Consider the following 16,390-nt stretch of genomic DNA (forward strand, 5'->3'; position numbering starts at 1 on the left):
TCCTCACCTCAAGATACCACTAAATCCTCCACACTGTTCCTTTAAAGTTTAGCCTGCAGAATGGTCACCGGCTGGGAATTTTTTCCACAGGAAATGATAATTCAGTTTGTCTGAACATCCTCACCCGCTCCCCGAGAGCCTTACCAGGAAATAATTTTGTTTTCTTTTTCACCTTACAGGATGTGCTTCTCACACAGTCATATATTTCTAACCTCCAGCACAAGTTTTGACATTGTTACATCTGAGTTGCATCAGATAATAAAGCTGTAAATAACTTTTTTTCTGGTGGTTTGTGTCAAAAGAATGAGCATGACACAGAGTGAAAATAATACAAATGAGAAACAAAGGGGAGCAAAATGTACGGTAAGCACTTGGAAAGAAGAGTAAAAACTCCTGCTGTGTGTGCGTGTGTGTGTGTGTGTGTGTGTGTGTGTCTGTCTGTATGTCTTCCAGATAGACGGTTGCAGAGCGCAGATTGGGCTCTTGTCTAAAAGAGCAGCCAGGGCGCTGGTATCGATTCCAGCACCTCTTCCTCGGCTGTAGTCGCACATAATTGGGTTCGGCGCTGCATCCCGTGTCCAATCAAATAGCTTAATACCACTCACCTGGTCGCTTGCAGGCCAATCAGATTATTTTAATCACAAAACCCACTCAATCCCCTTATCTCTGGCCGATTTCATCTGAGCATAGAGTGGCCATGAGTGTGTGTGTGTGTGTGTGTGTGTGTGTGCATGTATGTGTGTTACCAGCAGCAATTTAAGGGGACACGTAGGTATCCTGAAATGTCACCACACACATACACACACACACGTATACACACAAACACATAACACAGCCTTTTTCTCCATTATCTCTGTCACCATTCTCCTGACTTGGCATTGTAATTGGTCTAGACTGCTGGTGTGTGTAACATGCGAGTGTGGGAGTCTGCAACAGCTTAAATGATAAAATTAATTTAATTAGCTTACTGTGAATTGACAATTACAGTCTCATCTGGCAGATCATGTGTTGGTTAATATTATGCATGGTATTAAAGCCAGGAATCTAAATTAATAGCCAACTGCTTATCAATCAAAGATTTTAATTTTTAAAAGTTTTGCAGGAACAGACATGCAGAGAATCAAAGACAGATATACAATGTTTTTCTCTTTTTAAAGCTGAATTAAAGGACCGATGTTTGAGATTTAAGTGGATCTAGTGGTGAGGATTGCAGGCTGCAACCAGCTGAAACTTCTCCCAGTTAGAATTCCTTCAGTGTTCATTATTCTTACAAGGAGCCAAATGTTCCTCTCTAGGTGATTAAAACCTGTTACACACCAAGCAAAGCAGTTTCACATTACAAATCAGTGTTTCTCCACTGTTTGGCATGTTGCAGATGAGCTGCTAACCCAGCACCTGCTAATGTGTGTTCACTTCTTTTCTGATCCAGATATTCAGGAGGTTTTTACTGTGAGCCAAATAATCCACAGTTCTCCTCTCCAAAACAAACTGACCCGTTGATTTAAACCAGTAGAAGCACTGAATAAAGCCGTTTCACATGACAAATAAGTTCTTTTCCTACAGCGTTTGGCACGTTACAGACTGGCTGCTAGCCCAGCACCTGCTAGTGTGTGCTCACCTAATGTTCCAGCCTATTGATCCAGACTTCCAGGAAGATTTTACTGGGAGCCAAATAGTCTGCAGAGGTCTGTTCCTCTTCAAAATATGTAGGTAGTAGTTGTAGTTGGTAGTTGGGTAGAGTACTTTGATTACTTTTTGCAGTAACGAGTAACCTAACACTTAGTTTGCTGTTTAGTAATCAAATACTTAAGTACATTTTCAAACAAGACATCAGTTACTTCCGTTACTTTTAGAACACTGGTCCTTCAGCTCCGAAACAGCAACGGCTGTTGTTTGGTTCTAGTAACGGAGATAACGTTAAACCTATCAGTCTGAAAGAAGCCACGGAGCTTGTGGCTCGCTACGTGGTCGGAGAAATGCTGCCGAAATGCGTCAGCAGATGGCAGGAGCTACATTTGAAGCGCCATACGTAAACTGTCAAGCTACTGTATCTTCCACAGGAAGTTCTGACAAATGTTTCAGAATAAAAGCCTATTTAGAAATGGAGGGATTCTCTCAGCCGAGGTTATAAGGGACTTTTAATTTGAAACAAGTGTTGAGTTTGAAATGACGGTGCGATATGTTAACTTTACAAATACAACGGAGCGGTTAAACGTAAATATATAAACACACAGAGGGATTAATAAATAACAGACCGTCTATAATGTAGTTTGTTTCAAATGAAGCTGGGAGCCTCTGCAGTTGTGGTGAGTAAAAGCCCCGCCACTATTTGTTAATGTTATTATTTTATGTCCGACCGTGAGGATGTACCATTGTTTGCTAGCTTGATGCTAATGACAGTAACGTTAACTCAGCGGGTTGACAAAGTGCCTCTGCTGTTTCACACCATCATTTCCCCCTTTTACTCTGTGTGGTAACATCCCTAGAGGAAATATTAAAAATGCTGGGGTGTTGTTGTCATACAGTTGTCTACGGCAGCAGATCGTTGTGTGTTTCTACTGGTCAAAGTGACGGCTGTGATGGGAGAACTGGATCTCAGTGAAGGACAAGTGGTCCATAACTTTAATGTTGGAGACAAAAAATGTAGGCTTAGCGCCCTGTGGTCCATTGCCCAATAGGAAATGTAGAATATTCAAAAGTACTTTAAAAGTGCTTGAGTTACTTTTCTCAGGGAGTAACGTTGGAAGTACTTTTAAAGTAATTGAGTTACTTTACTCAGGGAATAACGCAGTAAAGTAACTGGTTACTTTTTTAAAAAGTAACGCAGTAACGTACTTTGATTACTTTTAAAGTAACCCTTACCCAACACTGGTTACAAATCAGTGTTTTTCCAATGCTGTTTGGCATGTTGGAGACAGGCCACTAGCCTGGCACATGCTAATGTGCGCTCACCTTGTTTTTGATCCAGACGTCTAGGAAGTTTTTACCAGGAGCCGAATTGTCCACAGAGGTCTCTTCCTTTCCAAAACATACTGACCCAGTGATTTAAACTGTTAGAAATACTAAATAAAGCAGTTTCATGATACAAATCAGTGTTTTTCTGATGGTGTTTGGCATGTTGGAGACGGGCCACCAGCCTGGCACATGCTTATGTGGTCACCTTTATACTCTGATTACTTAGATCCAGATGTTCAGGAGGGTTTTTACCAGGAGCCGAATTATAATCAGAGATCTCTTCTTTTCCAAAACACTAAATAAATCAGTTTTATGTTAAGATATCAGTGTTTTTCCGACACTCTCGTCACAGAGGAGCTGCAGTGCAAACGTCCCTGTCTAGAGCCAGTGGAAGGTTTGTCCATTCTGAGCTACATTAAAAATATTGCAGTGCAACATGGCCATGTCTATAGACGAGGACACACTCCCTTTGTAAATATAAACAGCTCATCCCAAAATAATGAAAACATGATCATAATTTTCAGGTGATTACACACTAAAGAAAACATACTTAATATATTATATTCCATTTCTGCCAATACATCCCCCTAAATCCTACACCCTGAACCTTTAAGAGTATTTTTTGGCAGTATTGTCACCAAAATAAATGTCCTTATTATACATTAGCATTCAGTGTGTATATCTGTGCCCCACTGATTGCACCGCCTCCATACACCACAGCGTGTTCCGGCACAATGTCGCACGTAGCATGAAACGGCTCACCTGCAGTGCTCCGCTGTGGCTTTTCAAAGACACGTCACGTGGGTCCATGTTCCATTTAGAAGTCCTCCCCGTCGCCCCGGCCCCAGAATGGAGTAGAAAGGAAAGAAAAGGGGAGCTGTCTCTCCCTTGTTGTACATGACCGCTGACAGAAGGAGTGAGGGAGACAGAGTGGGGGAAGACAGCCATGATTAATGTGGAGGCTATGTGGACCCAAGAATATCTTCCCACTGCCCTCCATCTTAGCTAATGTGACCTGCCATATGGGTCACTCATTACTATGTGTGTGAGTGTGGGTGGTGAGGGTTAGTGTGGACTATGGCTTTAGGTACTATCCATTGTCACTTTCTTTTATCTCTTTGTCTGATTTTCTGTGGAGCATTGAGCAATATACACACACTGCACTACCATACGGACAATACAATACAATACTTTTATTGTGTCGTAACACTCACATTTCAAGGAATTTTGTCTGCTTACAGGTTACACCAGACACACACACACATTTTTTTGTAGGATTTGAATGGATCTTTTTTTATCCCTCAGCATTACGCCTGGACTATCGATACAAAAGAGCCTGTGTGAATATTTCAGGATAGTAATAGTAGTAGATTGTAAATTGACTTTTTCTCATGCTAATGTAATTCAATTTCCCTTTTCCTCTGTTTCTCCTCGCCTTCATTCATTTCTTCCCTTTTCTCATTCTGGGACTGTTCTCCCTCCCCCCAACCCTGTCTTTGTCCTCATCTCTCTTACTTCTTCACCCTGTGCTCCACTCCTCCTCCTCCCTCTCCTTCTCCGCTCCTCTCACTCTCAGGTACATGATGAATGTGACATGGGATGGCAGAGACTTGTCATTCACAGAAGACGGCTACCAGGAATTCCCAAAGCTGGTGGTCATTGTTCTCAACAAGGAGAGAGAGTGGGAGAAGGTAGGACCTACATGTGGGTGTGTCTGGGTTGGTTTGTGTGTGCATGTGCAAAACATGTGGGCGTGTCCCTGTGAGTTCTTCCGGGCAGCATATCTGCCGCTGAGGACACCGAGGTCACATCTGCTGTGATACGTGTGGGAATTGTGTTCATTGCACGATTACACATGTATTGCATGTTGGGTTTTCGAAAGCTAATTCTGGTATTTGTAGATAAAATGTTTTAAAATTTGCCAGTTTTTGTGCAAAAAGTTAATTATTCAAATTATAAGATAGTGTACCTGAAAATTATGTACCCATTATGTTACTCTTCTCCATTCTGTCACTGACTACATTTACATGCACGCTAATGTTCCACTATTATTCCAAACATGACAATATCCTAAATTTGATAAGATTCATGTAAACAGCATATTCCATTTGGATATTTGGTATTAGCCCTTATTCCAAATGAAGCATTTTCCGATGAAGACGTGGAATATGTAAGGGATAATACCCTTTGAGGCATCCATTATCACTTTTTAATGGCCGACATGGAATCATCCAATGCACAGCGGAGGACAGTTGCCACGGTGAAGGCCATTAAAAAGTAATAATGGACACCTCGAAGGACATTATCCTCCTTATGCTATGGACACTTACCAAGAAATTCAATGTAAGAATATTAATTCATATTTTTAGGCTTTTTGCAATCAAAATCAAGTTTTTCACAAGCCAGGACTCATTACCATAAGGTTCTTATGCAATGTAGACATTATTTAGTACTCCAGTGAAAAGGACGTACCTGAGATATGGTTAGCAGTGGAAATACAGAACCCTTTGACTCAGCTATTGAGAACCATTAGTAGCCAGAAAGCTAACATAACACTAGCAAGATTCAAAGTCAGTTACGTTGTGTACGGTTGAAGGTAAATATAATTTGACAGTGTGTTTAACGACAAGACTTGCTAGCTGTTCAGGTATCCAGCAATGTCATTGTCTCCAAATCAATATCAAGATGTTCGCAAACAAACGATACTGTTGGTGCAGCCTGAAGTAGCGAGTTGAACAGCGGGTGGGATGTGAAGGTTCAGAGGGGCAGTGTAATATCTGCAGCATGTGTTATAGTTTCCATCCTGTGGTGTTCAGAGGTTAAGGCACTGAAAGACTACTCTCAGTATTGGAAATTAATTGTAAACAGAGGCTACTACATAGTGGGTGTCCATCATCAGTTTTTACCAGACACCCTGCAGCCAATCAGAATCAAGTCTTCACCCAGACCATAGTATGAGCCCGTATATTAAGGTTTTTGGGGCGTTCTTTGAACATGTACGCAGCACATTTGGAATATTTGTCTCAGCTGGTGTCTTGCTGCAGTTTGCAAAACATGGCCTCTTGCCTGTTTACAATCAGCTCTGTGGGTTGTACATAAACCAACTTGCCAAGAGTTTGCAAGGCTGGGGTAGAGATGTAGGGCCAAAAGAAAAGCCTACATTTCTGATTGGAAGAAGAAATGCACCTACTTTGAAACATTATATCAGCAGGTTTTTGGATATGCGCAAATATCGCAACATCGACCTTTCACGAAGGTGGTTGAAGGAATGAAAGAGGCAGGCTGTGTTCGCACGGTTGAACAAGTCTGCCACTGGTGGAAAACTTTGAAATGAATCCCATTGTGATGGAAAGCATCACAATGCCATCATTAGATAGGAAAGTCCAGGGTGAATTGGGGAGAGACAGAGGGGATGACATGCAGCAAGGGGCCAGACTTGGGATCAGACCCGCAGTTGCTGTGTCAAAGACGTAGTCTTTGCATTATCATGTCATAAACGACATGTTAGGGCACGTTAACTGGAGTATGCATCGCTGCGTGTAAGCAGAAATATTAGTGGAAAATCCATTCTCATTAAACATGTGAACACCTTAATAGGAGCAATTTGTTTTTTTGGAAAAACAGCAAAAACTGGAACATTTTGTGCATGTAAACATAGTCAGTGTTTCTATGACAGCAATATTCCTCATATAACATTAACATAGACAATATGTATTATTTATACAATGCTCACACTACACTATAATATTTTTTATTGTATATTATATTGCATTGTAGTATATTATGCTGATATACTGTTTAATCACATTATATACTATATTCTGTATCCATATTAATACAGACAGACACTAAATATCATTATTTAATCTCATTACATATCATTATATGTGATTTTGATGTATGCTGTTACTGTATACTTTGCTTTGCTGATGTTGCTGCTACTAATCAAACTACTGTTTCACTCCTGCCTTGTACTTTTACCCTTGATTGCTCTTGTATAGTTTCTATTTTTATTTTAATTCTTATTTCTAATTCATTTACTTTTAATTATTTAGGTTTTGCTGTCTGTACTTATTTCTGTCCTTGTGCTGCTGCAAGACCCGAATTTCCCCTCTGTTGATCTCTACAGGCTTATCTAACTTTTCTTATCTCAATTTCAAAGAAAAGAACATTATTTTTTAAAGAAAATACTTAAAGAATTGCAGAGAGATTGGTTCTTAGGGAATCTGGACTGGTCGCACTGCTGGTGTTCCTGTTGTGCTTATGCTGCTTTTGTTTCCTGTAGGCCTATGTTTCTCTGTGTTGCCTTTTATGATCAATACTATTACCATAATTCAACAATTTCTTTTTATATATTTGGCAACATACTGGTCAATACCAGTATATCTGTTAGAACCACATATTGGCTGATGATATTGACCTACTCAATGTATTGGCTAAGCTCTAGTACAGATAAGTTTCCTAATGTTTCCTGATTACTGACTGACACACTCTGTTCTTAACAATCAGCTAGTTTGTGCATTGCAAACCTACATAACAGACTATGACTTGAATAAAGATAATTAGGTAACACTTTACTTGAAGGTATCTACATAAGAGTGACATGACACTGTCATGAACTTGTCATAAACATTATGTACATGTCATAAACGTGTATGACTGCTGTCATTAAGTGTCATTCGGTTTTTGTAATGTCAAGTTGACATTGTTTGGGTTGTCTTGATTATGACAACTTGACATGAATTAAAGTGACATTACCAGAAGATGTCTTTGTCATAACGACTTGACATTAACAAGAAATGCACCTCTCTTTGTGTTTATGACAGGTTGACATAATGATTATTATTGTTATGACAAATACATCTTCTGGTAATGTCACTTTAATTAATGTCAAGTTGTCATTATAAGGACAACCCAAACAATGTCAATTTGTCATTACAAAAACCAAATGACACTTAATGACAGCAGTCATAAATGTTTATGACATGTACATGACAGTGTCATGTCATAGTTATGACAGTGTCATGTCACCCTTATGTAGATACCTTCAAGTAAATTGTTACCAATAATTGTAGTTAGCAGTAAACTGCAAGAACAAAACAGGCAATAAGCGCTGAACACCAGTACTGAAAACGCTACCTCTATTTCATCATACGGATGATCAATGAGCTCATTTACCAACAAGCCCATGGATTTCCTTAACCAGTTAATGTGAGGAAGCTTCCATAAAGAAAATGGCTAAGTATTCTCGCCGTTGAAATGGACTTTAAATGGCAGCCATGTATCTTTATAGCCACATCTGGCTGCCCCGCACTGGCTTAAATTCAGCGAGGCTGAGAGGAAAAGTTTGAGAGACGGGTGGAAAAAGGGAGAGGTGTGGCTAAATGAAGGATTTAGATAAGGAAGAAAGGGAGATAGATGGTTATGTATTTTTGTCTTGTCCCTCTCTTCTGCCATCGCCCCCACTTTTTTGTCTCCTTCTTCCCACTGCCTCGCTTCCTTCTCTTCCCCACCTTCAAACTCCTTCCCTTTCCTTTTTCTCTTCTCCTCTCTGCTTCCATCTTTCCATCTTTTCCTTCATTTTTTCCCCTTCATCCCTTCCCTTCTTCCCCAGTCCAGATAATCTGTGCACTCTGTCTGTCTTTAGCTGTGATTGCTGTTGTGCTCCCTGATAGCACCTCAAACCACAGTTAATCAAAACCTGAGACCTCTGTTATTGGGGTGGCAAGGGGTCACTGCTCTTGCATGTGTGTGTACGTGTGTGTGTGTGTGTGTTTATGTGTGTGTTTACCCTTCCACACTGGTTATGGACAGAAACACTTTTGGAGAGACTTGAGCTTCGACCAGTCTGTTTTTTTATTCAGGTCACACACGGTGTTCGCAGCGCGTTACAGTATTCGGTTTAGTTTGCCGCAATCCGCACAGTCTCCACCCAATCTTTGAGACTGGCTTTTTCATATTTCATACTGACACACACCCACACACACACACACACACACAAACCCTTTGTTGGTGTGCGGAGGGGAGGTAGAGTGTGTTGTTGTAAACAGAGAGCCTGTGAAATTGATCAGTACCACTTGACTGTGGTGCAGAGAAAGAGACTGAAAGCGAGAGAGACACGGAGACCCAAAGTGGAAACATAATTGGGAGCTGCTCTCTCTCTCTCTCTCTCTCTCTCTCTCTCTCTCTCTCTCTCTCTCTCTCTCTCTCCCTCTGGTGCAGCCGTCCCACCCATGCGCCAGAAATCAGCAGCACACACACACACGGGGAGAGAGAGAGACTTCCATGATGATCAAGAGATAAAAATTCAGTAACTGCACTAAAATATGGATATGCACTAAAAATATAAAGTGTGTCCCCTTGAGGCACAGGAGGAAGAGACAGGGAGAGGAGAGAAATATGGAGAGATACCGAGACGAGCGAGCGATGGAGACAGATGGGCCGTGATAGCGAGAGCAAATGAGCACGAGAAAAAGAGACAGAGAGAGGAAGAGCGAGGTGGAACTGAGCCACCAGCATGTGTATTTTTTTGCCCACTACAGGTGTGTAGCAGTCAGGTTTTCAAAGCATCCACACCTGCTGTTCTCTGCATCACACACACACATGCATGCAACACACAGAGTTCGTCAGATGATATATTTTTGAGTTTTGAGGACGAGCTTCCTTTAAAAGTGCACCTGTTTGGTCGGATGTGTATGGTGTATTTTTTTTTTTTTTTGGGAGGATTATGTAATCGCCAGCGAATTACTGTTTTATTCAAAAGAAGCGCAGACTGCAGCAAATCATGCGGGTATATTTGACTGGATCAGAAGGCTGGATCCAGTGTGGCGTTATGGGGGTTTATGCAAAATTAGGCTTTTATCTGGGGAAAAGAAATGTGGTGCAACAACGGAACAGATGTAGTAGCAAGAAGAAATGACAATTCAGATGGATGCGGCCTTGTCGGGAGTGGCATATTTAAGTAATCGCCATGTATAAATGCGTAGAAACAAAGAAGGTACATGCTTCGCCTTTGTAGTGTATCTCCATATCATAAAACGCTAATGTGCTGTAATGATGCTGCGTCCAGGGAAGGCAATAAATGAATTCAGTGTTGGTCCAGTATTGAACAGTTTTAAGGAGCTTGCTTTACCTTGAGGATATAATCACACACATATATGCAAACATAAAATTATCCTCACTTCCACCTTATTAGGATATATGGCGCCATCATCTTTGAAGCTCATTAAGCCACAGCGTTGTTAGCAAAGATGTTTTGGAATAGTTGTGCTTTGAGCTAAATGCTACTTTAAACCAAAATATTGGACGTAAGAAAATGTACTGTTGGTGATGCTAGAAGAAAAGGCAAGGGATCAGCAAAGTTATTAGATTTCCTCCTCAGTGGGACATGAATGTCTGTGCCAAATTTTGTAGCAGTGCACCCAACAATTGTGAAGACATTTCTTCAAAACCACAGATTTGAACTTCATGGTGGCGTTAAAGAAGCGGTCAGAAGATTCATCCTCTTGGGACCGTGAATATATGTATGTACATGTATATTCAGCCATCCAGTAATTGTTAAGATATTTAAGTCTAGTCCAAAATGGTGGATGGCCTGACTGAACAACTGATAGACGGATACTGCCATCCCTGGAGCCATGCTGCTAGCATGGTTTAAAATGGACTTAACATCATTTCACTTAAGAGAGACAAACATGACATTAAAAGTATTTGAGGCACAAAGAGGTATTCCAGTTGCCACAAGAAAATGCTGGAGCCTATCTCAGCTGACATTGGGCGAGAGGCAGGGTACACCCTGGACAGGTCACCAGACTATCACAGGGCTGACACATAGAGACAGACAACCATTCACACTCACATTCACACCTACGGACAATTTAGAGTCACCAGTTAACCTGCATGTCTTTGGACTGTGGGAGGAAGCTGGAGCACCTGGAGAAAACCCACACTGACACAGGGAGAACATGAACGCCTGTGCAACTGTTCAAAACCAAATGAGGTTGTTTTGCTAGCTAATCACTAGCCTCGCGTCACCAGGTTTCTATTCACTCTGAATTTTGTCTGGATTCTGGTTCCGGTCTGGAGAGCGGGTCCGGAATTCACCAAATTCATCAAAGTAAAAGTGTTCACCAAAGTAAAACTTTAAATTCTGGCGCACCATCGATTTGGGGTGATGAGGGGTGTAAGAAAATTGATTAACTTAATGGCTTGGGGCTTTTCTTGTAAATTATATTCTTTAAATTAAAAAGTTTCACCGCATTTTTATTAGCTTGGTGCTTTTATTTTGATGGAAAGGGGCATCCATCGAATTCCGGATCCTGTCTCACTCGCCCTGGTTCCGGTTCCTTACCAAAACGGCCACTAACAGCCCCAGACTAGCTAATCACTGCTAGGTTTCCAGCAACTATATGGTCACCAAATATGGGTGTTTTTTAGTGACCCGTCGATGTGTTTCCACTGGGGATAGTGTCATGAAAAGTGTTTGTTTTTTATGGTGACATCACTGCATTTCCTGCTGGGATTGTGCCACCAAAGATGGATAAAATTTTATCCATGTGTGCCTAGACCTAACCAGACCACAGTGTTGTTGAAATGTTAATGTATTCACTTAATAATAATATACTGATAGTTAATAGCCAACATTTATTCTGAGCACTGAACTTGAAGAGGTTGAACAAGTCAAAGTCCTGAATGCTGATGATAGTTGAAATAAGCGTTCTTGAAAATAACAAAATCCATCCGACAGTGTTGAATAAATATGTATTAATTAACTCCTGGGCTTTGAGGATGCAAAACTCACGGTATGAAATCAGAAACAAAGAGCAGTCAAGTAAAAAACAAAACAAAAAACACACCATGTCATGGTTGGTGCAGCTTAAAGGAACTACACAGCAACGAATCAATTACATGGCAGAAGTGATGATGAATTTGCTCATTGCATTCAGAGTTACAGTGCAACCTCACTGACTGAATGAGAAAAGTGTATTTACCGATCAGAACCAGGATGTTATGTTTTATTCCTGCTGAGTAGATGGAGTGTGTAAATTGCTTCAGGAACTGCTGCAGTGTTAGCAGCCAGTTCACAAAATAATTATTACAGACAGCATGGGATTTGTGCTTGGAGAATCACAATATGGAGAGGAGACACACACACACACACAAAAAAAAACCCCATGTGCATACACACACACACGCTTTCGAATCAACACACATGCGCACAATTTGGTTCCAGGCCTCACTGTTCTCTGAGTCTTTATAAAAGCGCTTCACTTTAAGGAAAGATGTCTAAATCCATGGATGCGGTTTTCTCTCGCTCTTCCACTCTGTCATCCACTTTCTCTCTGCCCTTGTTTTTCAGACACACACACACACACACACACACACACTGTCAGAGGCATGCACGTGTATCCTCACACATGCACACAGGCACACACACATATAAACAGAGCAGGCGTAGGAGAGGGAGAGCAGAATCCATTTTCCCGACATAATTTTGTCTGACAGGAGTGACAGATACTGTTTTATGACTGAATGGGTTTCTCCACGCTATTAGGAACTCATTCTCCCATAATGCAACTTGCCACTGCGATAACTCTCCCGGTGAGACTGGCACAGAGAAGGTGCTCAGTTGTAAGAGCACTGACCCTTGTTTTTTCTTTATTCTTTTATCATTGTCTCTCGCTTGTTCAGCCGCGTTCTGGTTGATTGTAGCCCCTCGAGTGTGTATGAGTGTATCCATGAGTGTGTACGAGTGTGTGTGTGTATAGGTCACACACACGGAATGAGAGGAAAAGAGGAGACAGTGTGAAATAGATGAAATAGAGAGCAAGACACGCAGGTACAAAGAGCAAGGCCTTTGAAAGTAAAGATAAATAAACCGAAAAGAAAAGTAGAGGGAACATAAAAAAAACGGAGGGCAGGTTTGAGGTGATAAAAGAAAGAATAGTAGATGAAACAAAACAAGGGATTTCCAGAGGAAAAAAAGAAAAGATTACGAGAAGCAGTTCTTCTGGGGCAGAGTGTCATCTCATCTCCAAGTGGCTCTGAATTCGTCACAGGGTGATGGTGCGATAGGATTGCCGCCATGGGATGTTATAATGCGGTAATCCCACAGGCCCTATCACCATAACCTCCCACTGGCCTCGCTGTCACATTACACACACACGCACTCATCTCTATGTATTGTGTGTGTGTGTAATATCTGGTATTTCATACGAGGAGATTCAGCAATTTGCTGCCTGGCCGGTCGATAGAACGAATCCTCTCTCCTCTCTGGGCATTAATTTATAACCCCTCTTTCTTTAATTAGAGAGAAGGAGAGACAGAGAAGAAGAGGGAAGAGGAGAGCAGGAGGACAGGATATCAGGAGAGCTGCTGAAGTCAGCTCATTCTTCCCCTCCTCTTCCTCCTCCTTCTCTTTTCCTCCCTTTTTTCCAACCATCTTCTGAGTGGAACATTTATCTCTGCTTTGAGTTTATTGATTCATCAAACCAAATCAGGGCCAGTCCTCAGAAGCTCATATTAGTGATTGAATGGGTCAATCAGACTCGGGTTGGATGTCTGTTTCCAGGCTTGTCATGGATACTGATTCTTAAGGGGACAGTTCACCCCAAAAATCAAAAATACATATGTTTCCTCTTGCCTGTAGTGCTGTTTGTCAATCTAGATTGTTTTCATGTTGGAGACATCGACTGTAGAGATGGAGCCATAGATGGGACTGTTATTGTTGCACTCAAAGCGTCAAAGAAATAATTTGAAAAACTCAACAGCAGTGTCTCTTTCCAGAAACCATTACCTGGTTACTCAAAATAATGCCACAGACCTTGTGAGCAGTTTCATATAAGAACCACTTTCTTTATACCAAACTACACCCACCAACTGCATCACCACGCAGAAGGAAGTATGCATCTAATATGGATGTATAAAGAGAATTGGATACAGCATTAGGAGTGGGGCCTTGATCATTCTTATAAACGTTGCTCAGTGGCGCATAAAGCCAAAATGGTCCAATTGCCACATATAAAATTACCTGGCACTGCTGTATGTCCGATATAGCAGGTGCACTAGAGACTCCAGTCAGCTGAGGTGGCATCTTGCAGTTTAGTGTTCTCTACAGTTGAATGGGGATAAAATTGTTCATCATTCAATTGTGTGGCTATACTAGACTTTCAACTTGTTATTGGAAACAAGTGAAACAAGTCATTTTATGGGGTTTTTATGGGCTCAAAAATTGTATCCACTGATTTACAAATGTCTCTTTCACTATACTATGTAAGTCAATGGGAAAAAGACTTTTTGGGCTGTAGAACATCATGTGATGCAGGGGCGATTGCTCTGAGACGACAAGGAAGGCTGAACTTCCCCTAAAATTTCATAGCAGAAATGGTCAAATATGCACTATTGAATTTACATTACAATAAGAATTTACATTGCATTAAACGTGCGCTAGGATGCGTTTAACATCACGACTCTGATGTTCAAACGTCAGCTGTTTATCACCAGTTTTCAAACGCGACCTCCCTGTCATACATTCTTGTGTCAGCACGGTGGACGCAGAGCCTCCAAGCATTCCTATGAGACAGCGCTGAGCAGGTTTTTTTCATGCAGCAGAGCGAGACGGTCATTGGATAAATACGACAAAATCGTCACTTCCAGAGAGACTCAGCTTCCCTGGGGCCTAATGGAGCGGTAGGCGGGAGGGACGCTCGATGTATGCATGATGATTAGAGGAACTGTCTATAAGGCTGAACACCTTTGTGACTGACAGCGCTTGGCATTTCCAGCTCACTCCCATGCGGATATTTGCCAATGGAGTCTTCTGGCAGAGTGCCGTCCAGAGTTCCTTATTTCCATAAGCGATATAGCTCATTTTCACCACAGTTGAGGTGTTTAAACTCATCTGAAAGTCTTTGAGGTGTGTTTTGCTTCAATTAAATGTTCCTTTTATAAGTTCCTGCCTCACTACAATATGACAATTTTTATGATGTAAACTTAAAGTGAGCTTCCCCTGTTTGAAAGACCAGCAGCCGCCACTGACGTGATGGTGTAATTACACTGTTTGGCCACTAGGAAAATTAGCTTCAAAGTCCAGTGCACTTCCTGGGGGCCTAGCATCTACTCATGGACGAGGGGTGTGTGCTTGTTACAGTGCGAGATGTAAACATTAATGGCAAATACAGGAATTCTTCTTTGTGGGGATTCTGTTTCTAAGTGTAGCTTGGTCGGGAAAAAAAGCAGTTTCTATATAAAACTGTTTACAACGAGATCTGAGGATTATCCTGAGCCAGTGTCTTCCAGTTCTATTACATTGGACATCTCTATGGCAGATGTCTCCAATACTTGGCAACTCACACCAAAACAGTCTAGATTGATAAATAGCACTACACACAAGAGGAAAATATGTACTGTCCCTTTAAAGGTGCAACAAGCTGTAAACCAAACGTATTAGATCATTGTAGAATTAAAAGGCTGTACTGTATAGGCACTTTGCATTGTAATAATTTAACCATATAAGGAATTTAATTTACAACAGAAAAAGAAAGAAAAGAGTTCTGGTCTTCCAGAAAAAAAGTATTTTTATCCATATCTAACAAGAAAAATTCAGCACAATGTTTTCTAGTTAAAGCACCCATGGAGTGTGTAAATCATCTCAGCACATGCAGCTGGTAACTGCAGCTTTAGGGTCTTACTAAGACCACAAAATGATGCCAAACTGTTTGTACAATCGTTTTGAACCCACACTCTCTTCTATTTATTCCCTCTCTGACTCATCTTTGTTGTTGTTTAGGTTTTTTTTCCTTCCAGAATCCTTTCATTTCTGTGAAACAATTCCCCCCTCACTTTTACATTACCAAACCCATTTCCTACCTCCCAAACCCCTTTAATACACACACACTCACACATGTGTGTGTGGAGCTAAAGGCACGTGCTCACTCGCTTGTGAAATGCAAAACAGCTGGGGTAAGACAGATAGACAAATGTGGCCGTTCCCTGGAGAGTGAAGGTGACACACAAGAAACTTCACACATGCCACCTCAGCATACCGTCCTGCCCCTACACACACACACACACACACACACACACAGACTCCTAGAGATGTAGCCGACAGCAGAGTGAGCTGTTGACGGTGGTGCCGACTAAGAGCGGCAAAAAGACTCTAATCCCTGTCAGAGGAAAGAAAACCACTCAAAGCAAAACAATTAAAATGCTAATTTCACTTCCTCCTCTCTGCTCGCCTGTTAATGACTTAGCCAAGCATGCAGCCTGAGCAACAACATGTGTGTGTGTGTGTGTGTGTGTGTGTGTGTGTGTGTGTGCATATATATGTGTGTGTGTGGGTAACAACAACTGTCCGATATCACTCCAGGGTCAAAGAGGTGACAGATTAGCATGCCTGAATAATGTATATTTACAATGTGTATGCATTGCGTTTCTT

General features: G+C 41.3%; 1 protein-coding gene across 2 annotated transcripts in view; it reads left to right on the top strand.

The window, feature by feature from the left end:
• grin2aa (glutamate receptor, ionotropic, N-methyl D-aspartate 2A, a) overlaps nt 1-16,390 on the top strand; it is a 248,795-nt gene that overhangs the window by 179,950 nt on the left and 52,455 nt on the right. For both annotated transcript variants that reach the window (XM_049561003.1, XM_049561004.1), the window contains exon 5: nt 4,532-4,646. In XM_049561003.1, coding sequence (XP_049416960.1) covers nt 4,532-4,646 — 115 coding nt within the window. The remainder of the gene's footprint in view (nt 1-4,531; nt 4,647-16,390) is intronic.

This window comes from Epinephelus fuscoguttatus, linkage group LG19 (assembly GCF_011397635.1).
Source record: "Epinephelus fuscoguttatus linkage group LG19, E.fuscoguttatus.final_Chr_v1".
NCBI lineage: Eukaryota > Metazoa > Chordata > Actinopteri > Perciformes > Serranidae > Epinephelus > Epinephelus fuscoguttatus.